Below are 27,263 nucleotides of genomic sequence, written 5' to 3'. Positions count from 1 at the left end.
CGACTCTGCCCTTCTCGGGTTACTGCTGGTATTACTGGGCTGCCCGAGACTCGCGTTAATCAGGGTCTGTGGCAAAGGTGAAGCTTCCAGTTGCGTTACTCGCATGATCATGTCTTAGTATAACTTTCACGTCTGGTCTTACTGCTGGAGTGTATAAGCTAAATCACATGACTCGTACCATGACTACTCCTGGCATGTGCTGTGGAGCTCTTTGCAGAGGCCCAGCAGATGTGTCCTTAGTCATTTGTTGCAAACATTTAAAGCCAACATACATAGTGCTATAGAAACCCGTGCTGCTTTGTCGCCAGGGACTTCAACTCCTTCATCTTTCTTGATCCTTCCTTGAACCCTGTAATCTTTTAATGTGCGCCAGATTATCGGCCTTGGTGAATTGGACTTTGTGCCCAGGCCCTTCGTTTGAGTGGCACGTGGCATTACTGTAGGGTATGGGGTGTGTGGTTTGGGAGGGAGGCATGTGGTGATCGGAACGTGGTCCAATGGGGCAGACAACTGAAATAACCATCACAAATAAATTCTTGCCTCAGGTCAGGCTGTAGGTCCATTGTGTTGGTACTTTTCATTGGCATTTTCAAAGTTGTCTGCTTTGTCTTTTACTTTGTGGTCCTTTGTTTAAAGTGTAGAAATTTCTCTTCCTAAGACACCTCAGGAAAGACCCAAAAACCTCTGTTTTAATATCATGTGGCCTGTATCTAGCTGTTGTATAAATGTCATGAAGATGATCTCAAGGGAGCACGAGTGCCCTCTTTTTTTTCATGCAGACATCTCACAAAGCATGAGATTAGTTGTTTACTCTAGTTGTTGATGACTGCTGACTTCTTACAGAGACCTAACCTTAGCAGGACTACTTATGATCACCAAGGGAAACTACAGTAAGTATGACAAGTAAAATGTGCTTGTTTGGATAAAACGTCTACAATTTCTAATCTACTTCAATGCTTTCTAAAATATCTAGATGGGATATCAACGTAAAATCTAGATCTGGTTCTTGCCATAGCTTGTAACAATCTTATTGTCACAGCTACTTATTCATAATTACCCGTCTAGCTTATTTCTGTAACATACAAACTTTTTTCCGACGTTTCAGTTCTGTGAACTACCTACCCTTAATGCTTGTAATAAATGCTGATTGGGCTTTTTCGCGTCTTCATCTATAAGACAACACTGCTATATGTTCCTGTTTTAAAGGACTGAAATCTTTACATACAATTTATGTATTGTAAATTCTCATTGTGTTCTTATTTTGTAGCAGAATATCGCTACCGAACTGTGAACTCAGGTTGTTTTGGCTGTATTGTTTCCCTAATTTTTGGGACTTCACTACAGTGCAATAGTCAATAGCAGCTTTTAATTCCCCCATGCCGCACATGCCACATAGGTGAACTTCCTTCTAGCTTGACTTTTAATTGTTCCCTCAGTGAGTGACTAACCCTGGCAGGTTGTGCCTGCTGGCCCAGGATGGGCTCCCAGCTGGCTGTCACAGTGCTGTGGGCAACCAGACAGAGGGTCTCTGATGAGCTTTATAGTTTGAGCTGAAGCACATCTGCAGAGGGATGAGGGGTCAGATGTGATGAGGAATGTTCTCATTTTTTATTTTTAGCAAAACTTTCTGAAAGGTATTTCCAGGCACAAAAAAAGTGTGAGTGTAACTGGTCACATGTAATCCTCCAGACAATGGACTCATTCATGAGCTACCTGGAATTTTTTTTACACGTTTTATTATGAGCAGATACCCTCCAGTGTACTCTTTATAAATCTGTTGTCATCAAGTCGTATAGCTCCACTCATGTTGCAGTAGGCATTCTGAAACTGTGGACGATGCGGTGGAAAAGTAATAAATAAATAAGCGACTACTGTAAGGTTGGATATCTTGTCACTCTCGGTCTCTGGGGTGGGGGGGCTTGGTCGTGGGTCGAGGGAAAGGGCAAGGAAGAGAGGCGGTGGGTGCTTGGCATATTGACTTTCACTAGATCTCACTTCAAGTGCAATTGAGTTTGTCAGTGAAATGGGATCGGTCCATCAGCTGTCCGGCGGAGATGCTCCTGTCGTTGCTCCCTAGATGTGAGCCAGCCTGGATACCATTTCAGTTAAGCTTTTTCCCCTGAACACCCATTGAAAAGCCAGTAATTAATAGCACCAGACACAAAGGCCTCTCTGTTTACATCTTCATTAAAAGAAAGGGGTGCTTGGTTAGGGGTAGGATTCTCTTACAGAAATTAAAGGTGTGGGTCAGGCAAGCAAGGTTGCCTTACCCCCAGTTCAAGGTGTTTCGTGTTGAAGGAAAGGTTGGAAGATCTTAATGCCTGAGATCCATTTTAACAGGACAAGTGTCTCCAGGTTGTGTAGTAGTTAAGGACGTTAACTTGTAACCTGAGGGCTTTTGGATGGTCCCACAAGGTCCATAAGTCGTAGTCCTGTATTAAAGTAGCTAGCTACACATACACAAAAAAATGCCGCTTTGGATAGAAGTGGCAGCTAAGCAATAAATATGCTGTCCGATTTCCCTAGCATGTCCTCTTGCTGTGACGAAAAGTTGTATGATGCTGGACATCGGATCTCCTCTTGTTCATTTACCAGGCCCATAAAACCTGATTTGTATGGGTGCCGCATGTGTCATCTAAGCTTTGTAAAGCTCTTCCAGTCCCTTGGAATATAGGCTATAAAGGGACACAAAACCTTGTTATATCTGCAGGTAGAGAATCACATGAATTAGTTAGCGTGGTTCCAAGAGGCCTAAACTAGATGAATGTTTGTATGTATAAGATAACTAATTTGTATATGAATTAATGCATTTTTTATGTTGCTGTGTGCACAAACACACACACACGTTAACGTCTAGTCCTTATCGGGGTTGTAGCAGTCCAGAACCTATCCTGGAATCACAGAGTGCTAGACTAGGAGAGGTACACCCTGGAAAGGGTGCTAGTCCATTGCAGGATAGTCACACATGCACACACTCATACCTTCACACTAATTAGAGTCTCCAATTAACCTGAATCACATGTCTTTGGACTGTGGGAGAAAACTGGAGCACCTGGAGAAAATTCATGCAGACCCCTAAGAGATGGCACTGTGGTGCAGTAGATAGGCCTGCCACCTACAGCACCTGGGCCATTTAGGCATAGCTTTAAATCCAGCTTCAGTAAAAATTTATACATGGGTTAAATATTTAAACTTCCATTGGATAAAAGCATCGTCTGAGCAACTAACCAGTCATAATAAGCCATAAAGTTTCATATGGCCACCCTCAATATATGCTAGAGCACTTTCTGAGTCTAGAGATGAATTTAAATAATTTTTTGCTACATCTCCAAGAAAATTGGCATTGATAAGGACAGACGATCACATGCTAATGAAAATGAATATGTGTAGTGCCAAAAAATGTGCTACCTCAGGAGTTTGGCCACACTTTGGTTTTACAGACAATGAACAGCAGGCTGTCATGCATACCATTTCCGCCAACTTGAGGTTACTTTCAAATTTTCAGCCTCCAGACCTCAAATGCTGCTTGCACAGTACTGCACTCATTTGCAGTATTTGTTTGCACACAGTACTTATTAGCACACAATGCATGTCAAAATAAAGTTATGAAGAAATTGTTTATCCAGTTTTAATTTCTCATTGATGATGTTGGAGTAACTGTACAGTTTAGTTTTCTAATTATGTGTATATACTGTATGTATGTTCAGTTCTTTGGTGTGATTAGGTAAATAGATGTGTTTTTTATGTCTGTATTTTCTCACTGCTGAGGGATATAGGTCTGATGAATGCAGTGTGTTTTGCCCGGATCATCCCAACTCTAGCATGTTGTCTTACTTGTAAATTGCCGTTAGGTTACCCATCTGTGCAAAAACACATGAAAGCATGAAAACTGAGTTTGGGTAATAAACCTTTTGTGAAGTGCAAGTTTGTGTGAGAGATGTTGTCTGTAGTGCAGAGCAGCATCCCACTGGTGCGATAAAGGGGAGCTCCTGTCCTTTAGGATCAATACTTGGACTGGAATGGAGAATGACGAGGCCCAACAAACTTGATTAACTGCTACACCCCAACCAGACCCGTTCGCTCGTCTACTTCTGCTCGTTTGGTGGTCCCGCGCACAAAAGGTAAAGCACAGAGGTTCTCGGTTCTGGCTCAGTTGTGGTGGAATGACCTCCCCGTCTCACTCAGAACTGCTGAAACTCTGTCTACATTCAAGAAGGGTCTGAAAACTCACCTTTTCCGGACTCACTTCACCCAAGATTTCTCCAGCTCATGTATGGTGGAAATGTTCATGCACTGTAACTTTATGATCATCCCCAGATAAGCCTTTCTATAGCCGCTACTCTGGCATTGTATGTGAATGTTTGTGTACCTTACAAAAAAAAAAAAAAAAATGTAGGAAGGTTATGAGGATTCATCTATCCTGTGTTTTACGCACCTGCTCCCGCGATGAACATCGGCGCATCAAGTGGAACGTAACAAACTAGGTTTACTTAAGAATCACCTGTCTGCAGCTATGTATCTTTCTCTTAATGTAATGCACAAATTGTATTTTCGCTGAGCTGTACATCGCTTTGGAGAAAAGCGTCTGCTAAGTGAATTAATGTAAATGTAAACAGCTGGGATTTCTGCTGGGTGGTTCTGGGAAGTGTCCTCCCCCACTCCCAGCAAGCTTCACCACACATGCTCTTCTCTCCTGCTTCACAGGAACAGCCAAGAGACCCTGATCTGGGGCGCTTCGTGCGGGAATGGCGCGCTCTGTCCCTGCAAATCCCTGAATCGCTGGCAGGATTAGAGAGTCTAAACCTTCCCCTCCCCTCCCTCGCACCCCTGCTTCGCTCCCCTCCTCTCCTGCGTGCGTCTCAGACTTCTCGGAATGTTGCTTCTCTGTGACCTTTCACCAGTGCTACGGCGAACACGGAGTGGTCCATTTTACGGTGGGGGGTGGTGAGAGGGCTGAAGGCAGGGATGCGGAGTGGTGCCATCATGTGCCCACGTGGGAACCGGTGATGCCAGTTTAACTCTAAACCAGAAATAGAGAACAAGGCCCACAATGCAGTTATTGTTATTGGCATATAAGAAGGAGCAGGATTTTTTGTTTTTGATTATTTGACATTCTCACTTATTTGGGTATTCTAATCCAGCTGAACTTAAACAGAAAGAGTGATTCAGATATTACTAAACATTACTGTTTACTAAGATGCTGATGTTTTCTGTGTTTATTATTATTATTATGACAGTAACTAACTATTCCTGAACCAGGGAATAAAGATCAAGGTCTCGAATCAGAGACATTCTTGCAGTTTGAAGCTTGGCTTTGACATCTTTTTTTAAGTAAGAACTTAGTCAGTCTGAGGCCTCCGCTTCAGACTTGGCAAGTTTATCTTGTGTATTTATCTTATGTGTTTTGATAGGGACATTTTCATGAACATTTGTATTGTTTCATTTCCTGTAATTACTCTCCCAGATGATGACCTGTGATTGCAGCTGGGTAGCAGAAGTGGAAATTTTTGGCTGGACAATGCTGAGGGCTCCATCTGTTTGCTTTGTGCACTGTGAGGACCATTCAGGTGTTCCTCTAAAGTCCACAGGTGGCCAAATATAAGCCCAGCTCATTTGTGTTGACCTTTGTCGCTTGTACATGTCCAGTAAGTTTTAGTATATACAGAAGGGCCAACAGATGGAGTCAAAGGTGAGGGCAGAAGGTGTGACCCCTCCTCACCCGCCATATCTGACCATGCCCCCTTGCTCAGCTGACACCAGGGCTGTCTCAAGACAAAGAGAAACAGGTCTTATGGTGACTGTTGGCTCACAGCTCCAGAGACCTCTAGCAGGACCTAGTTAAAGGTCACATCAAAACAAACACATTTGGCTGTACATTACACTGGCGATTTGGTTAGCAGATACTTTGATCCAAAACGACTTCGACAGAGCTTGAGAAATTAGTCTTTATACACTGGAAGGATACTCCAGATGAAGGACCTTGTTTAAGGGTACAAGAAGCATTCCCATCCTGGGCTTCAAAGTTCAGTTTCTCAACTGCTGAAACACCTGCTGCAAAAAACAGCAACATTTTGAATTTTTTCCTATTTTATATATTTCATATATTTTCAGATTTCGGCACAAGGCTGATGGACCTTCACCCCACTGTTCTGACACTGCCCTGTTATGGCCAACACAAGGCATCCCATAGCGATTTGTCCGAGCTGAGCCGCGGCCTGACGGCTCGGTGTAGCGTACAATCTGGTCATCCTGGCCTCCCCAGTGCGGAGTTAGATCGATAGCGAGTTAAACGCACTGCCTGGAAGCGAAGTGCTGCGGCGCACAATGGTCTCATTGTTCAGTCACTCAAGGGTGGAAGCCAAGCAATCCTTTTTATTGGTTTAAGCCATTGTGCCCTTATTCTACGCATTCTTTCTATTGGACTGGGAAAGCCAGCCTTCCGTTTTTTTTTTTTTACCCCCCCCCCCCTCTTCCCCTGCTGTGTTGAGGACATTATTACAGGTTACTAGAGGTGTCTGGAAATATAACAAATCCCTAATAGTAATTCTTATTGTTTTAAAGTTATAGACTTTTGAAAACTGGGTGTATTTTGTCATTCAACGTTATGAGTTTGCATATGGCTGCGTACATTTAGCTGTGTATTTATTGTAGGTAAATCGGACCCATTGGTCTCTGGCCATGTGCATGTGGTCTCATAGCCTGCAAGAGTAGGATGATGAAGATGGAAGATGATGACTGCTCTACCAGGATGGCTTCAGCCTCAGATCAGTTGTGTGAGAGATGTAAGCAAATAAAGTAGTGATTGCATCAAATGAAGATCATATCTTCAGGGTGTTTCCTGTTTTGTTTTGCCACTGCACTGCCTGAAAGTCTGCTGTCTTAGAAGGTTTCAAGGACTGTGTGTTGGAAAGGACCTGATCTGCAGCTTCATCATGGAACTTTTCATTTACTTGTAAAACTCAACCTACCATTTCACTCTAGGCTTCAGAAGTTCTTGTCTCAGGGCCCAGTGTTGGACCAAAGAGCTCAAATGGTGTCATTCAGTGGGAGTTCTCCAGGCTGGCTATACAAAGCCCACGGGTACTTCGCTTGCCGTTAATATTTAATGCTCCCTGCCCCTCCTCTCCCTATCGCATTACTGGGGGGTGTTGTCCCATTCACAAAATATATTATAAATGAAGAGGATATGTCTCACTCGTGGACACTCAAGTGCCTTTTCGGTGGCGCAGTACGACCGCGGGCGGAGCGGCGGTTAGATGCCTGCCAAAACAATATGTCCAAGCATTGCTGATGTTCTGGCCAGCAGCACCAAGAGCAGATACAGAAGGCCAGAGCATCTCCTTGAAAGGAATGGCTGCTGCAACACAACTTCAGTTGGAAGAAGCGACGTAGCGCTTGTTACATAACTGTGTCTTCCAGGACGTTTCCTTCCCACTTGTTTTGTCAGTCTACGATGTGTAATTCTGGTGGCTGTCTCTGGCTGGACTGTTGGGATATTCATTCACAATGTGGTCTTTTTCAGACTTCGCTCTTTCTTCAGCCCTTTTGGTAGTTTAACAAAGTATTTTCTTGCTTTATGTTAAGAATTTGCACACACTGATATTGTAATGAAGGGTTTCAAGCTGAGTTCTGTTCTCAAATGTCCAACTGTGTTTTAAACCCAGTTTACAGCATGCAAGCTTGAAATGTATAATCCAGCCTCCTAACCATTACCTCTAGCAGGGGCCAACATTTCTATTCCTTTGTTATTGTTTTTTTTCCATGGGCTAAAATAGTTGACCGATGGCTGTTCCTGAGGTTACCACAAATGAAATCACTAAGTTCATGTTGTTTCTGAAGATGAGAGCAGTGCATTTTGTGAGTTATCCAAGTGCCAAACTATTAGCTTGCGCTTAATATTTATCTACAACTCTAAGCAATTTCTTAAATGCACACTGATACTACTTTTTGTAAAATAGGACAAACATTTAGGTATGAAGAAGTAAACATTTTTCTAAACCGCTCAAGTACCCTTGGTCCCTTGTGGAGGGAAATATCCTTATTGACATTGAGTTGCTTCCCTTAATATACCCTCAGTCCCATTAATTGCAAATATAATATGCATGGATGAACACATTTTTTCTTTGAATATTTTTTTTCTTGCCCAGTATTGCAGTCCCTGAGGCACCACTAGAAATAACCCCAAATCTCTCTAAACCAGAAGACATTTATGTTCTTGCTGTAAGATCTCACTCTTGTTTACTGCACTAGGTTGCCAGAAAATTGAAATATTTTTTTAACTAATAGATGCATGAAACATATTAAACTCTTGAGGACTGAAAAACATATTTGCAAGTTTTTGGTAAACATTTTAAAATTCATATGTAATATTTTCATTATGTAATACTTAGACTATTTGTTGACTGTAAGTTATCAGGCAAATGTATCCTTCCTTGGAAACACCTTGCATATCTTTAATTTTTACCCATTCAGACAACAGAGTCATTACTGAAGCGGTTTAATTTGAACACCTATCTCAAGGTATGGCAGGAAGTCCTCTTCCTCTGATTTGGAAAGACAGCCAAGATCTATAACTGAGTCCATTCACTGATGTCCTGGTCTACAGCATGCATGGATCCATGTACTCTTGACAAGTAAGCTTGCTCTTATGCCCTGAGCAATGTGTGGTGTTGACTGGCTGTAGTACCAGAACACATATCCACTGTTTACCCATGTGTTTGTCTTTGCCACTTCTCTTGGATCTCTGTGTGTTTTGGTCAACAATCACCTAGCACCATTGAGGTACCTCAAATCAAACACATAAACCTTCAGCTCTACCAAAGGAAATAATTGTTTGCAAGTCAAAGCAAGAGAAAGGTAATTATTTCCCTGTTGTGTGCACAGATGTTGAGGATTTCAGGGAAGGGGACATGGCAGGGGGTTTCTTTGGATTGTGGAGCTGTCCTTTTGTCCCACAGTTACTTGCTGTATCCTTTTATTTCTTCCAAACATGTATTACTTGCACAATTTAGACATCATCATGAATGAACTGGTGTCATTATGCTTCCTTAGATGACAGCAGAGGGAAAGGAAGTAAGTCATACATCTATCTGCTCACTCAGTCACGTACATAGAAGTTTTCTAAGGGGAGGGGGGAAAACTATGAATGGCTACTTAAGCACATCAGTCTACCTCTGGACTCAGGCTGGAGATGACAGTACTTGTCAAAAGTTTGAAAGTGCCTGCTGTAACCTAATTGTTCTTACAAGGCAATCAGCAGACAAGTCTGAGCAAGAAATGAGCCAACATGTCTTCCCAGGGTCTTCTACAGCAGTTCCCAGTTATGTAGGACTCTTGTAGATTGATTTGCTTTGACACTTCTGTCCAGGTTGTCCCAGACAGGTATTGCCCAGGTTGTCCAGGTGCACTCATAATTTTCATTGGTACCAAGAAGTCCATCTGATCACAGCATTTGGGAGGTTTCATTACAGAAGACATTAGACTGATGTCCAGTGCAGATTGTGACACACTAATCATCTGTGGAGGAGACTCTTGAAAATCCCACGTCTGTGAATGTGAATTTGTGTAGTGTCAGCAACCTGGCAAATATACATCACTAACTGTTTCGAATGAGCTTAGCCACACTTGTCTAACCTTGCTGGTTTTAGTGCTTTTCAATGATCTATGGACAAAAACTTTATTCTAAGAACAGTTTACTAGTCAAGAAAAGTTAGAAAAACTTTCATACTTCAAATAAGAACATTTATTCATTTAGCTGATGCTTTTCTGCAAAGCAGCTTACGATGTTGCTTACAAGTATTTACCCATTTATACAACTGGGTAATATGTATTGGAGTAATTTTGGGTATGTACCTTGCTCAGGGGTTCTGTAACAGGTGGGATTCTATCCTTCAACCTCCAAGTCCAAAGGTTGCAGCTGTTACTATTACCAGCCATAATTAATATGTTGCAATAATTCATTTTCAGAAATGGACTTTTCCCTGCTGTAAACTCAGATTCTTCTCAAGTCAGCTGGCAGCAATTTTACAAAGCATGTTACAAGTAACGGATATTTATCACGTTTTCGTTTATTTTGTTTCTCAATCTTGTAGGAGTAATGACTTGTGAACGTCTGTGGTAACATTACAGAACGGCTACTTCCAGAACTTTCCTGCCAGAACCTCTTTATCCTGGCTGCCAGACATTCCTTGTCCTCTACTTGCTTTTCGATTAACTCGGTAGAGACAAAACAACAAATTACCGGTTAAGGAACTAAACCAAAAGGTTACAGGTTCAATTCCCTTCCGGAGCATTATTTTTGCACCCTTGAGGAGGTTGCTGTCGGCAGTTGATTCTGTAAATATTCATCTTTCAAAAATAAGAGCTGGATAAAACTACATTTTAAACTGTGGAAGTTATGACTGTTAAAAGTATGTACTCAGATAAACAATAATTATGAAATAATTGTGGTGTGAACACCCCCCCCCCCCCCCCACACCAAGCTTTTGCTTTCTCTCGAAGGAATGAATGAGGGTCTTTATCCCTGAGAGAGCTGGTGGGAAGAGAGGGGTCTGTGTGATCCGCATGATGATCAGGCCCACAGTTCTTTTTTTTTTTTTTTTTTTCCTCTCCCTCCCCTTCGTCCCTTTCTCTTATTTTAACCCCCCTTCCTCCTGTCCCCCCCCTTTTAAGTGCTCCTCGTTGGGGAACGGACACAAAGGCGTGTTAGTGTTCATTTTGTTTGTTTGCTCTGGACCTGTCAGCCAGACGCACAAAGCCTGGGGCCAGATCAGAGACGAGCCCAGCTCTCAATGGAACCCGAGGGGGTCCCGGGCGGGGGTGGGGGGCTAGTTTCGCAGAGAGCAGTTCCCACAGGGGAGGGTGGTCCTGCACTAAAAGGGAAAGGGAGAAAGAAAAGGGGTGCTGGGGGAGAAACAGCCTGGGTTGCCAAGCAAGGCACCAGGTGGGGGGGTGAGGCTTGGGAAGGGAATGGGGGGGCAGGGGTGGGGGGGGGGGGGTGTTGTCTCAAAGCCAAGGGAGCTATGTGAGGATCATATCAATCACTTGGGTTTTGGAGGGAATGGTTATTAAAGGAGATTGGGGAGAAAGTGGCCTCTCCCTTTGTGCCGAGGCCTCTCTGGACATCTGCCCAGTCTCTATACACGGCGAAAAACAAAACACTCAAGCCACCGGGCCCTGGGCCAGAAAGGGCCACTCGAAACAATTTGAAGGGCATTGTTTGTCTGTGTGTGTCTGTGTGTATGTGTGTGTCTCTCAGAGAGAGAGCGCAGGAGAGAATGTATGTGAGTGCCGGTTTGTAAGACAGATCTGTATGTGTGCCTGTGAATGTGAGGACCCCCCCCCCCCCCCTTGTGTTTGTGTGTGAATGTTTGTGTGTGTGAGAGTTTTTGTGCGTGAGGCTCTCAGTGCAGGAGTGTCGTGGGCTTGTGTTTGTGTGTATGAAGGCAGAGTGCATTTCTAAATATTTTACATATTTCGGTGTCCCATTAACATAATTTCACCGTTCGTCGCACAGGTTTGTTTGTTTGTTTATTATTTCTGAAGCTCACTGAGAGAGGATGAAAGAAATGCAAGTGAAAGAAAGCATCTCTTCATGGCAGCAACACCCCGGCGAAATGGCGCTGCTCACCACCAGGACGGCAGCACGGTATGCTGGAGGTGCTGGGTTTGAATTTGGCCACAGTTGTGTGCTCCTTTCTGGAGGAGATGGAAGGAGGCATATTGCGCCTTTTCAGCCAGTTGTGTGAACAGGGTGTCTGTTGTGCTGTCCCCCCCTCCCCGAAGACCACGGGTGCTCCCGCAGAGTGGCCACTCCACAGGGACAGCAGTCGCAACACTGGCACCAGTGTTAACCTTCACTGCTACTGGGCTGCAGCCCACGGTCGTGTCCCAGAGGGGATTTGTTCACTTCCTGAATGGAGGAAAAATAAATAGCATGAAGAAACCCTAAGGAAACATCACGAGCACTGTCTCTCCATGCAATTAACATGGCGTTTTCTTTACGACGGGTGTGTACGATGGACATGTGGACCGAGAGGCCGGTGTCAGACGCCCTGCACGGGGCATCTGTGCTTCCTGGCTCCAGCTTTGCCCTTGGCTCAGAGAAGCCACACTGCATTCTGGGATAATGGATGGCTTTCCTGGTCTCGTAAAGAGTGACGCGATGAGCAGGAAAGGTCCACCCCCCCCAATGGCGGGTGTGTTATCTGCAGGCGAGCATATTTAATCTGCCACAAGCCCCTTCCCCCTCTGTGCAGGTGGCAGTCGTGCGGTGAGGCCTAGTGGGGAGTGAGAGAGGGTGGGCAGGGGGCGAAGGGGGGTAGCTGAGCTGCCGGGGTTGCCGGCAGAGGGGGTAGAACTCCACTGTTCATCAGTCTCCTTGAAACTGGCCCTCTGTCCTTGTGGGGGTGGGCGTGAGGAGGGGGGCCTGCTCAAGGGAGAGCCCCGTTGTGGGCAATGGCTGCGATGCCTGGCTGCACGCATTCCCTCCACGTCTCTCGCATCATCTATGTGATTCTGCACATGAGCTCTGCATTGCAGTGCAGTCCACGTAAAAATGAGCCACAACGTGAACTTTTGCCTCGACCTTCTAAGTAGCGCTATAGAATCACAGTTTTTTCAATTTTTATTTTCTACATAGATATATTCTCTAGAAATGTGATATATACTGTGTGTGTGTGTGTGTGTGTGTGTGTGTGTGTGTCACATTTGCGTAGGTGACAGCTGGTAACGTACTGGTTAGGGCTGCTGGCCTTGAACCCAAAGGTTGCAGGTTCAGTCCTCGCCTCCGGTTGTAGTACCTTTGAGTAAGGTACTTAGCCTAAATTGCTCCAGTAGGATTATCCAGCTGTATAAATGGGTAAATAATTGAAGGTAGCTTAACATGGTAAGTCGCTTTTGGGAAAAGCGTCCACTACATGATTAAATTTGGATGTGTTTGTGTGTATACATATAAATACAGTATATATACAGACGTATAGACTTTGCTAGTCATTTCTTTCTTGCTTCCTTGGTACATTTACATTTTTTGTTTCACAGATACTTCTCTCAAATGTGATATAGTTATTACTAGCTAGTATTTAGCAGACATCATCATCTAAGGCAGCTCACGTTGCTAGATATTCTTTGCCATTGATGTACTAAACTACCTACAGTTGCAGTAGCTGAATGTTGCCACTATTATTATTATTATTTACTGTATTTAGCCCATGCATTAATCCAAAGCAACATACAGTGAGAGTTTGAGAACTAGCATTTAGTCGATACCTTTGTCCAACGCAGCTTACTGTGCTGTATGTACTGCATTATACTATAGGTATATTAAAATACCTGAAATTATTTGCACATGACAGTAATTTAACACAGATTCGCTCATATTGGCAGATGCTACAGGCAGTTTAGAGTCACAGTTTTATTTGAAACACATGTCTTTGGACTGTGGGAGGAAGTCAACACAAACACGGGAGGGAACGCTAACTTTACAAAGACTGAGCTGGATTCTAACCCATGTCTGGACCTCCAGCCCAAAACAGTGAGGCACAGCAGTGCCTGCTATGCCAATTTGAATTATTGCTAAAGTAATGGTTCAGGCATGAATGTTGCACAAAAAGTGTCTGAAAGCTTTAGCAAAGGGGAATGATTGGATTTTTTTTTTTTTTTCTTTTTCTTTTTACTTGAAAGGTTTCATGTCTAGGTGACGGCAGTATCTCAAATGATGATTATGGCAGCCTGTTCTCGTTCCAGGATCAAAGGTCTCCATTCCGGCTTGTTTGTGAAGCCATTTTCTCTTATGTTGTGTGTTGCGTAATGCGAGGAGGCGTGTTTGCGCTATTGCAAAGCAGAGACGTGTCCGAGTTGGATCAGAAGGTCATTGTGGAAAGTGTCGCCGGTGGGTAACAGCTGCAATCTCTGCATATCAGTCAAAGAAAAGGTCCTGTCAACTGTCTTGGTGCAGCTCAGGAATGGCACCGTTCCCAAAGAGATGGAAATCTCCTCTGTGGGGAGGCAGATGCAATTTAATATAGACACATTTCCCGTCTGTTACCTCAAGGGTAGGAGACTGATTCCCCTTTCTTTCTTGACACCGCAGCAGAAACAATTAATTGTATCCACTGCCGTTGTCCCAACTGGGAAGCATGCTAATTTCAGTACGACTCCGGACGAAATAATTAAGTTGCAATAAAGCTCCATTGACCTGGATCAGCTTTGATTATCATTTTAATACAGTTTCATTGCAGCTGCTTAAAATAGAAATATAGAATATGTGAGAAAATGTGCCACATCTGAGGCCCTGTGTAAAATGCAGCCATATATAGACTTTCTGTTTACCTAAGGCACTTGGTTAAGGAGACTATTTTGTGAGCAGTAATGCATGCCGTGTCAAGTTATTTGTGAGGAGAAAGTCGAGGATCCCATTTATGTATACTAATAAGTTAATAACGCGAAGATTGCTTGGTTCACTCTCACAAACTTAGTCAAAAGTGACTCAGTCCATGCGCTGATCAATACTGCGATGCTGGGAAATCTAGCTTTTAAAATTTCAACATGCAACCAGCATAGGTCACTAAGGTTAGCCAACATTTGGACTAAATGTGATTCCTAATATTTTGGTCCAAATTAATGGACTGTGCGAGTCCTGTTCCCTTGTTATTGCGGTGAACTCTTGTGTTTGTCTACTTTAATTAGAGTTGGAGGTAAGTCTTCCAGTTCTGGTCCAGTTCTTGGCTGACATTCCAAGCAGATGATTCCTGGGGTAAGATGGAAGTAAAAATGTTCTTGTATGGATATGGAACGATGGGGGCATCCTGCCACCCCAAGAGGTTACTCATGCCAGGGACATTTGCCCTTGAAGTCTTGAAATCTACGAAGGTTTACATTTCCTGAGGAACTGGGGTCAAGTTAGTCGGGGCAATTGGCTTTGAGTGATGGCTTCTGCCTCCAGCTGAACTCCCGGCACACAGTGGCGGCTCATATTGACGTCTGCTACGTAAGTGGGACTTTAAAAGCACAGATGAAGAGCATGTTCATTATTCTGCTCTGTGCTTGTGTTACTCTTTCTTCTTTAGCAGTTTGCATTTTTTAAAGACTGACGCCCTTTGTCTTTGTCATTATTTGTTTGGCTGGCACGCAGTCCTTATCCAGGAATTCCTTGATATGCCTTGCCAAACTTTATGGTTAATTTCCACATTCTCTGGCGCTGTGAGGCTCGAAGTCTACACTTTTTCGGTGACAGGAGACGAGCGTGATGCCAGAACCGCGGGTTGCCAGATGGGGGATTAACAGTCAGTGCTCTGCAGACATTAACTTCACAGTGTTGCCGAGTCCCAGCCCTCATCTGCAACAGTCACCAAGTGTTGTTTTCCTTGTTCTCGTCTCTCTTCTTCTCCCCAGATTTGTCTTTCAGTGGCTTTCGAGGGAGCTCTGTGCCTATTGGAAAAGATGGCATGCCACTAACGAGGCTTATTTGTTTGTTTATTCCTTTGTTCATTTAGCGGAAAGCCTTAATTTGCTCCTTTTGCCACCACAGAGGCCTTTTGTTAACCCATAAAGCTAATTCTAAAGCATGCTTATGGATTTGCATTTATTGGCTTTTGTACCTAAATTCAAGGCTTTGGAAACAGTGGTGTGGATTTGACTATGGCCGTGTCAATGAAGGAAACTGAGGTTTTTTTTTTTTTTTTTTTGGGGGGGGACATCAAGGCAAAATAGATTAGGGTGGTAGTTTTTTTTTTTTTTTTTTTTTTTATTTTTATTTTTAAAAAAAAACGTAATTTCATGCAGATGAGTGACAAACAACATGTATTCTACCGTCATTTTCCTCAGGTAGTGGGTTGATTTCTTTCTTTCTTTTATTTATTTATTTATTTTTTTATTTATTTTACCCTCTCCCTTCCATCTCTCCCTGTGTTTTTGGTAAGTTTTAGTGCTGTTGCCTGTGGAGAAAGAAAGCTTTGTGGGGGGAAGGTGGCAGGGGAGCTGAGAGGCAGACAAAAAGCTGAACCTGTGCCAAGAAAACAACTGCAGCAGAACCGGAGACTCTGCAGTCAGATTGATATTTGCTATGTGAAATGTTTTTTTTTTTTTTTTTTTTTTTTTTTCCCCCCCCTCCCCTCCCTCCCCTCTTCCAATGGATTCAGGGCTGTTTTGTAGGCAGAGGACGTGACAAGCATCAAAAACTGTAGTTCCTCCCAAACACTAATCTGGAACATGTCCCTGAGATTTAGCACACCCCCCCACACCAAAAAAGAAACCTCTCTCTTCCCCTCGCAGCCAAACACACTGCTGTGTTTCCATATTATTACCATTTTCGGTTATGAGAATTGGTCTGTCCAAGTGCAGAGTCTGTGTTGGTGTACAAATGCGGGTGTGCATTCTGCCTCTCCCCACCCCTTGTCTTGGACGGGCGGTCAAGCGCAGGGGTGAGATGATGCGGAGGACAGGGTGGCGTCCCCTTCCGATAGCAGCGGTCACACTTTTCCCTGCTCGGCCGGCCAAAACAGCAGGGCTCCTGATGCAAGCATTTCCATTTCCTATTGCACCTAATGCTGGGGTGAGCGAACGCAGATGTTTCATTATCCGCACACGCACCGCTGCAGCCTGCTTGTTCCGTACCGAGACACTCCATTTTGTTTTTCTCCAGGGTCCTGTGGACAGTGAGGTACGGTGTATAATGTTATCTGCACACCCTCTCACCCTGAGCTTTTTTTTCAGCGGGGGGGGGCCCTAACAGTTGGAAAACAGCATTTTTGATCACCAGTTACAGGCCGTTTTGTGTCCCAGGATGGGTTGTAGCCTGAAGGTACCGAAAAGCAGTCGCTTTCATATCAAAATCCAGCTGTTATAGGTGCATGAATGTACAAGGTAATTTTAAATAAATGCATCAGTCAAGCCAGTAAAGCATGAAAGGAAACGCCACATGTGTTCAGAAAGCGGATTAAATTAAGGATGTTATGTATTAGTCTTCCTTGTCCTCCTGCACTCTACAGATGCATGGTGTACAGGCAACTCACAGCTGGCAATTTTTGCTGTAAAACTCTTGTTTTTGGGGCAAAATCATTAACCATCTAGTTTAAAGGGATAGAATGGTTACAGAGACTAAAGGGTCCCTCTAATAAATGATTAATCAGAGCAACATGCCAAAAAGCAACTCTTAACAATTTGCTGTAATGATGGGTGATAATGTGCCAAAAATATGAATTTCAGATAGTAATGAGTTTAATTCCTGTTTGACCCTCTCTACAAGTCAGACAGCGGGAGAATTGGTTGGCTTTTGGGAAAACTAAATTAAATATAATTAAGAAAAAAAGCATTTGAATGAGAACAGCTCAAGTAATGGAGTTAATATGTGTGTGATCATTGAAATGCAGAAAAGCCTAGCTTCTCATGGCAATGACAAAGCTATCGACACAGCGGCAGATAGGCAGATACACAGATAAACGCTGATGGCTTATGATTGTCTTTTTTTCTGGACAGTGTCCATGTTTCCCTGAAGAGAACAAGGGATCTTGTCTTTGAGTCATTGAAGCAGTCACTGCTGGGGGGTAACTTTCTCTGAATGCCCCATTTTACACACCAACTATCACAAAATCCGTGAAAGCAAGCCTAATAAGGAAGGCATGAGTAGGTTATTGGGCTAGCCTTTCCTGTGTTTATACCTTATGGATTACATAAATATATGGGACTAAAACAAAGAAAATTCAAAGACTCCATACATTTTTTCCAAGTTGCACTTCAGGTCATATTCATTAATTTAGTGGAGTATCACTGAGAGATAGAGATATACATTACCGTCTTGCAGATGGTATCCAAGATAGAATATTTGTCACCTCAGTTTTATTCTTTAGTACAGCTATATATGTGGCTAGATCTAAAGTCTTTTCTCTGTGGTACAACAACAGAACTTCCCCTCCTGGCGGGACTTGAACTTGCAACCTTTTTGTCACATGTCGGGTTTCTCGGCCACCGCGCCGTCTGCTGCTTGCAGAAGTCATGCAGAGTTAATAATTAAACTCTGGTTGTGCCAGCCATGCACGTACAAGTATGTAATGCATGGCTGCTTCCAGACCTCAAGCTGGGAGGGCATGGCAGCCTAAATAGCCCCTGATCCTACATATTGAATTGCTTGATGAGAGTTAAATCTGACCTGGGGCTGGACAACATGACCTGCAGGTATCTCTGTCTTCACTGCGTTACCTTCTCGCAGCAGAAACCATGGTGAAGTTATGCTAATCAGGACAGGTCCACGGCGCTGAGCACTCTACCAGGAACTAGAGGGTTTCAACACAAACCAGTCATACCCAGTCCTGTACATCCTGGGCTGGTGCATCACAGCCGCCTTTGTGAACGGAAGATGAAAAGATTAGAACTTAGAGCACAGTCTTGTAAACAAGGACTTGATTGCTTCAGACAAATTCCATATACTTATCGTACCAAGTTTGAGTTTGGGACGACCGATTGTTCCAGATAAAGTGCACAGTAGGGTGAGATATAGTTAAAGATGTTCACTGCATAGTGAATTTCCAGCACAGTATTTTTGTTTTGTTTAAAATGTACTGTTCTTTTTTTTGTCTCCTTTGCCAAGAGAAATTTTCTTTCTTAGTTGAGCCCTCTTTTCTTAAATTGTCCTTATTCAGCTTTGTGGACACTTTATTCCTTCGTATTTAATATGCTCTTGTATTTTACTTAGATTTATTTTCCATTTTTAAAGATGGAAAGTCTTTTATGTGATCCTTCTTCTGTTTTACTTGTGTTTCCGAACATGGATAAAGAGGTGTCCTGGGTAACTGGAGACAGCTGTTTCATATCGGGTGGAAGGACACCTGATCGGGCCTTCTGTTGTCTTCGCTGGGGTGTCGCATGACTCCAGGCCACAGCTGATGCGGGGGGCCGTGAGGCGAGTCCGAGGTCCTGTTCGCCCGCAGGATCCCTTAAGCTGTTACCAGAGAACAGCTTACAAACGCTGTAATTTGACCAATTTGTACTGTGGTTACGCTGAGAAGTCCCAGTGGTCAGGCCGCAAGCTGAACCACCTCCTCCATGGAAGGACCACTGGAAGCATCCCTGACCTCGAGGTTCAAACTCAAGGCTTGACCCTTGTTGCTAGCGTAACTAGCACCTCCCCTCTTTGGATGTGCAAAGGAAAGCAGTTGTGTGGAGAGCCTAGGGTGTGCAACGAGCAACACAGGTGCAAGCGGCTTCCTGGTTGTGAGGCTGAGCGTCAGGGTCGATTACAGTGTTTTTGGAACTGCGTTGCATCCTTGTTTCCTCTAATCCATCGGAAGGATCACATTAGAGATCAGGGTGAGATATCCTGATGGTGCGCTTGCTCTTTTATCTGAGAAGGAACCACTGAGCCATTGGTAGACAGGGGTAGTGGGAACTCTCTGTTAAACATCGCAGAAACCATGACATAAAAGAGTAATGTAAATAGTGGGCAGAATTAAACTCTTGTCCAGAAGGTCGCCATGGTCACATTTGAGAGTCTTGTGGAATTGCCAGTTTTATGTAATGGCGTTCTGACATTTCTTAATCACGGATCTGCATGAAGCAATGAGTCGGATTAACAAAGTTTGAGGTCAAGTGAGACCAGCACCATGTCCAAGATTAATTTGTCAGCTGTGTCCCAGTGTAAAAGTATGTGAAAAGCTTCGCCCAGAAGCGGGTTCTTCTGATTGGATATCACATGTCGTCCCAGAGGCAGGCAGCGCTGGAGTGTACCCCTGGCTATTTTTGGCACCTGTGACTCATGGTAACCCTTGGTTACCACACACACATGGGGCGGGCTGATATAACTGGTGCTGCTTCTCGTAATGCTGGGCAAAAGAAAAAAATGGGTAAAAAATAATGGAGGAAGTCAGTGTTGCTGTAGCTGTTTGTCCTATCAAGAAATGTCTCAGTGATCTGCCTTTTTCTGCTTATTTATCCGTCACGGGGAGGGCAACTCTCCTTGCTGAATCAAGGCTTTGAGTCAGTTTTAGCCCACCAGGATTTCGTGGCCTTTGCAGCCAGCTGCTTGAAGGCGGTGCCAAAGCAAAGTTCTGTTTTTGGAAGATAGCTGGCCTTTGTTATGGGTGAGGATGAGTGTGGGTGTGTGGGTGCTCGCATTGGGGGGGTTGGGGTTGGCAGTGAATTATTTAGATTTTTATTGTAGTACTATGACTGTGGAATATTTGCTAATGAACATCATCAGCCAAGATGTCCAGCCTAGTAGTTTGAATATTGTTTAGTGTTTAACTATATTGTATGAAGTCTTTTACGTGCATGTATTAAACTCATGTTTTTTTCCATATTTTTTTAATTGATTTTTTTTTAATGGCCTTTTGTTTTTGACAAAAATGCTTAACCAAAATAGCAGCGACGCTGGTTGTTGGAGACAGGAAAAGATCATAATTCCATTTACCTGAATTATAGAGCAGCTTGACATCTCAATGCACAAGGGTTGAGATTATCGTTTGGGCAGGAGGGAGCCCAAAAAATTCCACAAAGGATTACAGGATTAGGAACCTGAAAGGTGATGCAGTTGCTTGCAGATGGGGAAAGGGAGGAAGAGCAAGCCCAGTGGAGGGAGAGATCTCCTGATTGCACAGCTCTCCTTGGTGCTCTTTCTATATTTAATTAAAAGCCTCTGATTGAAAGATGTTGCAGAGAATTATGTATGAGGAGAACCCCCCTACACGCATTGCACATGTGCTTCTAACAAACATCCTGTATACTTACCTGAACCACTTTTGATTCTGCAGCTTTTTTAATTAATTAATTTTTTTTTAAATAAAGAAGCATGTCCTTTTACACTTGTCTTCTACATCATGCTCGGGATGGAGCTTCATGAATTATACAACCCATGTGAGAAGAGAGTAATAAGATCGGAGAAGGTACCGAGGATCAGCAATCAGGTTCATTGGGAAGTGTTTACATTCTACTGAGGTTCAAGGTAGCTTTGGAAGGGATGCACATTTTTGTGATTGCATTTGTTTCATAACTGTGGGTGTATAGTTTTAGTCCTCTACTCAGTAGTTTGTTTCATTCTGTGGTTACTGGGTCAAGACCCTGTCTATCCAGGTGGACCAGGTCGTCTCTGCATTACCTGTCCTTAAGTAAAGTTGCTTAATCTGTTTTCCCACCTTGTTCGTGGTCAAAAAATGTTGTTTCCTCAGTTATTTATTTATTAACCTGGTTGCTGAAAGTATTGCCAGTGACTTGGTTGGTTATGATTATTGGTTCATTTTTGTCCACATAATTATAGCGTTTCAGTTGACAAAATCAGCAAACAAGTTTTCAGCTTCAAAAATTATTCTTACTGGGACTTTGAACCAAAATGTGAGGATGTGGTAGAAAGCAAATAAAGCATTGGGTTGTGTAACTCCTTTCCTATGTGCATTATGTTTCATAGGGCTGTGGGAGCCAACAACTTGATAAGGTGCCTGCTACTAAGCTCAGCTGTAACCACACAGGAGAAGTGAGCAATTCAAAATGACTTTCATGCATTAGTCTCCGCTGCAGAGTGGCAAAATGGAAGTTGACCCGTGCTGAAAAAAAAGAAATTGCGGTTAGGCGACAGTACAACCCGTAAACTCATGCTTTGAAAACAGGATGGCTTTGCAGAATGTGTGTTTGTGTCAGGTGCTAATCTTTCACTCAGACTAAACTTGTCGCTTGTGCTGTATCGCGGTGGACAGAGTGTTCCCTGTAATTAAACATGCTGGCATAAAGTTTGGAACTTATACAGTGTGTATATCTAAACCTTTACTTGGGTAGGTTGAGTTTTCTTTTTTGCCTGTTTATAAACATGAATACTGAGCATTTAGATGTTGTCACAAGACTTTTTTTGCATGCTGAATTGAAGATGAATGCCTAGTTCATTAACAGTGGTTGGCACCTGCTGTTCTAGCTAACAATGTGCAGAGTCAATTGGTTTTGAGTGTATTAATGATCACTACAGTTTCACATTTTGCTATCCCAACTATTCCATATTAGCAATATTTTTTTCATTTCTAGAATTATCACTGTTTGAAACAATTGACTATACTGTAGCATTTTATACTTGTATTATTATTGCTGCTATTATTGATTGTTTATTAGCATTAATCATTGTCATTGTTATTGTTTTGTGCAGTATTTCTATTGTTTTTGTTCATAGTGTGTGGAGAAGCATTCAAGAAGAATTTCATGATACTTGTACACAGTACTTGTACCTATGACAATAAAACTTGAAAAACTTAACTTGTATCTCAGTTTTAAAGTATAAACAACAAAGGGCTAAAAAAGATTTGATATGAAACAAGTAATTTTTTTCTTTCTTTTCCACAGGTAAATGAGAAGTCTCTTGGACAAAATGAAGGTGATCTTGTAGACTTGCTGGGAGAAACAATGAAACCAAAGCACCTGCTAAAAAGTTCTTTTAAACATCAACTGGATTGGTCTAAGCCACCAGCAGGGGGGTCTTCATCCCACGGAATCCTACCAGATTCTGATTCTAAAAGAGAACTCGGAATTAACAAGATCTCTCACCCAGATTTGGCAAGCTCCACTGCTAAACCACAGCTCAAAAAGGTTACAGAGACCTCATCCACAAGTCAGTTTGCTTCTGCATTAACTAGTCAGATGAACAGTTCATTAATGCAGCCACCTTCTGCAATGAATACATCTCTATCACCACAACCAGATAACAGTTTGATGATACTGCCATCTTTAAGCAAAGAAAGAGGTTTGCAGGAGGTGGCTGATCAAGTTTTCGGTAATATCAAGAGGAAGTATGGACGCAAAGAGACTATGAGGTGTTCTGTTAGCCACAATTCAGATGTACAGTGGAGTAAAAAGGGAGAAAATGACCCTGAATTTAAAAGTCAAGCTATTTCAAAAGACAAGCAAATACATGAACCAAAAGAGAAGCAAATGCATGACAAAATAGTTGAACCACCAAACAGAGAGGTTGAGAATGCTGGAAAGATTTCTACAGAGAGTGAGGTGCTGTCAGAATCCATTTCTCCACAGATAGATGAGTCCAAAATGCCTCCTGGTAAAAAGCGGCAGTACCGGCGATCACCAAAAGATCAGCTACAGTTGGATGACATGACAGGGGAACCTCGAATATCTGAAAGTCCTGAAAATACTTGCAGGGGTTTTTCAGAGCTAAAGGCCTCAAACAAGCTTGAGTCCAGGTCAGCAAAGCTGTTGGTGGAGAGCCTGCCTAACATGGCAGGGCTGGCTTCCATAGCTTCATCCGAGCTTGCAGAAACGTGTCAGAAGAGACTCAGAAAAAGTGCTCTGTGCAGGTCAAGATCAGTGATGAACTCAAAGAAGGCAGATGACATGAAACCAATGAAAGCTAAGGAAAGGGGTTTTTATCAGAAATCCAAAAGCTGTATTCCGCAAAAGGACAATAGTCCAGTACCAAGTGTCCCAGAACCACCTTCTGCATATCCAATTACGCCATCTAGCCCACTTTATGCTAATACAGACAGCTTGACAGTAATCACGCCTGTTAAAAAGAAGCGTGGGCGACCAAAAAAGCAGCCTTTGCTCACAGTAGAAACTATTCATGAAGGGACTTCTACCAGTCCTGTAAGTCCTCTCACCCGCGAATCACCTGGCATTTTGAAACAGAGGAGGAAGAAGCGCAATTTGGCAAATCTAATGCCAGTGACTACTATGAATGCACCCCTTGGTAATCAGATAAAGCTCAATAAGAGGGTAAGTTATGCTGGCACTTTTGACAAAAAGTCTGTTCAGAATAAAAAGAAACTGGTGAAAATGCAAAACATCTTGAATAAAATTTTGTCATGTCCTGCCAGCAGCAGCCGTGCTCTGAAGTCAAAGAACCCAATGTCAAACGTTGTTTCTACTGTGGCATCAACAATAGAGGCTAGTTTGGGCAAACAGATCAATGTCAGCAAACGAGGGACTATTTACATCGGAAAAAAGAGGGGTAGGAAACCCAGAGCTGTTATGAAGGTCCAGCAAGATGAGCACAAAGCCAGTGATAAGCACCCTGTGCCTGTTTCTAGCCAGTTTGAGAACCTAGTAGTGCCTTCTAGTTCACCAACCACAGCCGGGATGCCTTCTCCCAGGGCCATGCAAACGCTCTCTGCCCATGTTGCTGGAGCTGGTGGGATACTGTGCCCTACCACCACTGATGCCAGCATGCAGGACTTGAAGACCATGCCAAATTTGCAACCTATCAGTGCTTTGCCCACAAAAGCTCACAAAGCCTTGCTTGGTAGCAGTAGCTGGAAACTCTCACCCCCTCAGCTAATGGCCAATTCGCCTTCTCATCTCTCTGAGGTGGCTTCCCTGAAGGAGGTCACTCTTTCCCCAGTCAGTGAGTCACACAGTGAAGAGACGATCCCAAGCGACAGTGGGATTGGCACTGACAACAACAGCACATCAGACCAGGCTGAGAAAGGCCCTGCATCTCGCAGAAGGTACTCTTTTGACCTCTGTAGTTTTGAGGCATCAGAAGCTGCTGCACTAGAAGCTACCAGCAAAGCCATGAGGGGGCACTGCCCGAAGCATGTTACAACGGTAGCTGTTGAGAATTTCCTTGCCCAGGATAACATGAAAAAACAAAAGCATCGCAGAAAGCGCAAGAGCCTTCAAAGAAGAGATGACCTTCAGTTCCTTGCTGACCTTGATGAGTTAATTGGGAAATTCCAGGTCTTTAGAATCTCACATCGCACATACAACTTTTACCCTGAGAATTTGTATCCAAGCATCTTCCGGATCAACTTTGACCACTACTATCCAATGCCATACTTTCCATATGACCCTCTGCACTACCTTCGCAGGAATTCTGAAATGAAGTCAAAGAGAAGACGTGGTAGGCCGGCTAAAGCCATCGAGCCAATGACGAAGATGCCTTTCATCCAAGGGTTTGGCTACCCAATTCCCAGCAGCAATTACTATGCACCCTACACAATGCCTTATTCGTCGATGCCTATTGCCACCAATATGATGAACGTAGGTTATTACAGTCAGTATCAATCCCCTTTTTACCTGTCCCATACTCTTGGGACAGCAGCTTCTCCTTTCATAAGGCCAGCAGTCCCGCCTCCCCCCCAGTTCCATTCCGGTGCACATGTTAAGTTGACGGCCTCAGCTAAACACAAAACTAAACACGGATCCCAACAGATGGCCTCTACTGGGATGGACAACAGCCAGTCCACATTAGTAGCACTCAAAGGTGGAAGTGGCAACTTGTCGAATGTTCGCCTCCATAAACACAAACACAAGCACAAGCACAAGTACAAGGAGGACCTTCTTTCTGGCTCCCAGAGGGAGGGTCTGGGTGGACTCTTCAGCGGAGCCAAAAACCCTGGCTTTCTTAGCCTTTTGAGTGAGAGGCTGGACATCTCTGACAAAGAGCCCTCCTTGTCCAAGTTGAAAGACAAGCAGAGGAGCCCACAAAGCACACAAAGCCTGCCCAGGACCTCCAGGAACATCTTTGAAGTAGACACACTGTCCACCCTCTCTCTGTCGGACTCTCAGCAAAGTAAGCGCAGCCGTGAGAGGGAGCGAGCAGGTGACTTCCACGCCTATGCTCACCAGCATGGCGAAAGCACGCGGACACGACAAGGCCTCTCATCTGAACTTTTTGGGACAACAACCTCTGCTTTGGAGGAAGAAAATGGCATTCGAGGAAGGAAGCGGAACCTGGACAACTTTGAGATGTTTAGGGAGCAGAACATGGTGCCATTCAGAAACACTGGGATGGACAAAATGCAGAAAATGGTCCATTGTCCAAGTCCTTTATCTACAGGTAAGTGTATTGCTTAATGGGCACATTAAATACCGTAATATGCTATAGTAAAACTGTTCTGCTCATTTTTGTTAAAGTAAGAAAGGACTTGCAAGTGTCTTAAAGCATGTTGTCAACTATACTCTCTGGCACAAACCTTGACGTAAATCTTATCAAACTTATTCACCGTGGTTGATCTCAAAGTGAGATTTACATTTCTCAAGAAATTCATGTGTGCAGTGTTTGTATATGGGTTTGTAGAGTTAGTATTTTTTTGCACACAGTCCTGAGTACAAAATTGAAGAGTGTAAACGTACGTTCACTTTGCTCCTTTTTTAATCTGGTACATCTGGCAGGAGCTATGTTACGTAGAGATGGAGGCAACTATAATTCACATATTTTCTTTCCTCCTATTTTTCTTTTCCTGCCAGTGATCCTTTCAGAGATATATTATTCACACATTTTGATTTATTTTCTACAGACATGCAATAAAAAAAGCCCTCTCCTTGTGTTAAAAGAGCTGGACAGCAGCCAGAAGTTTAATGAATCCAGCCAACTCCACTGAAGGGGAATTGGAAGCCCTGGGCTCAGTTAGATTACATTCTCAATCCCGGGAGGAAAGGCAGAGGGAAGGAGGGGCGGGGAATGGGGGCTGGATCGCAATCTGCTTAACCCTCGCTGCAATCCACCTCCATGACTTACTGCCACACTTGACAGACCAGGCTTGTCGCTATTAAAATACACAGAAAAAACTTGTCATATGCAGAATGTAATATCAAAGGCTAGTGTGTCCGTATGAAGACATGTAGGTTTTCAGTCAATGTTAGTTTGAACAGAAAGACGGATTTTTATAATATGTTTGTTTTCTTCATAATATCAGGCTATTGCAAATACAAAGGAACAGCTTTATAATGTGTTCATTTCATTCAAAGCATGGTCTCATAAATATCCCAAACATCAGTTTTTATACCACAGGAGCATGATTCCCCACTAAATGCCTTATTAAAGAATGTTCTGCTTTGTTCAAAACTAAAAAATTTTTTGAGGGAGTTACGACATTCTAACAGAAATGATACTGAACATGTTTAAAACAACACTTCTAAGCTGCTGTACTTGAGTTCAGACCCAGAGTGCAAAGAAACTTTTTTTTTTTTTGTGAATTCATGGGCATTTTGCCAGGCAGAAAAGGCCTATTGCAGGATATTATCTATGTCTTGTTTGTGCTGGCAGGTAATTTACAAGAAAAATACTGTTGATGGTATACTTTTAAAATATTTTGAACAGACTGGATATGATGTTAACATGAATGATATTTAAGGCATATTTCAGGTGTTTTTTTTAATAAATTTGTATTGTGCATTGTGTTCATATCTTAATCCTATATTTACATGACATTAGTAAATATGGGTCAAGGAAGTTAATGCATGATGCTAAGCCAAATATTGATTTATAATGGGTATTAATGTCTTATATGACAATATAAGTTTTCCAATAAAAGGTCTGTAAATCCTGCTTGGGATTAGCCTACTTC

The 27,263-nt window shown here is 43.1% G+C and overlaps 1 protein-coding gene across 1 annotated transcript in view; it reads left to right on the top strand.

The window, feature by feature from the left end:
* Positions 1-27,263, top strand: part of setbp1 (SET binding protein 1) — a 71,527-nt gene that overhangs the window by 31,671 nt on the left and 12,593 nt on the right. Inside the window, exon 3 of the mRNA XM_018759224.2 lies at positions 22,306-25,753. Within this exon, the coding sequence (XP_018614740.2) occupies positions 22,306-25,753 (3,448 nt within the window). The remainder of the gene's footprint in view (positions 1-22,305; positions 25,754-27,263) is intronic.

The sequence above is a fragment of the Scleropages formosus genome, chromosome 17 (genome assembly GCF_900964775.1).
Source record: "Scleropages formosus chromosome 17, fSclFor1.1, whole genome shotgun sequence".
NCBI lineage: Eukaryota > Metazoa > Chordata > Actinopteri > Osteoglossiformes > Osteoglossidae > Scleropages > Scleropages formosus.
Note: the sequence above shows the minus strand (reverse complement) of the source record. Positions and strands in the feature narration are given on the sequence as shown.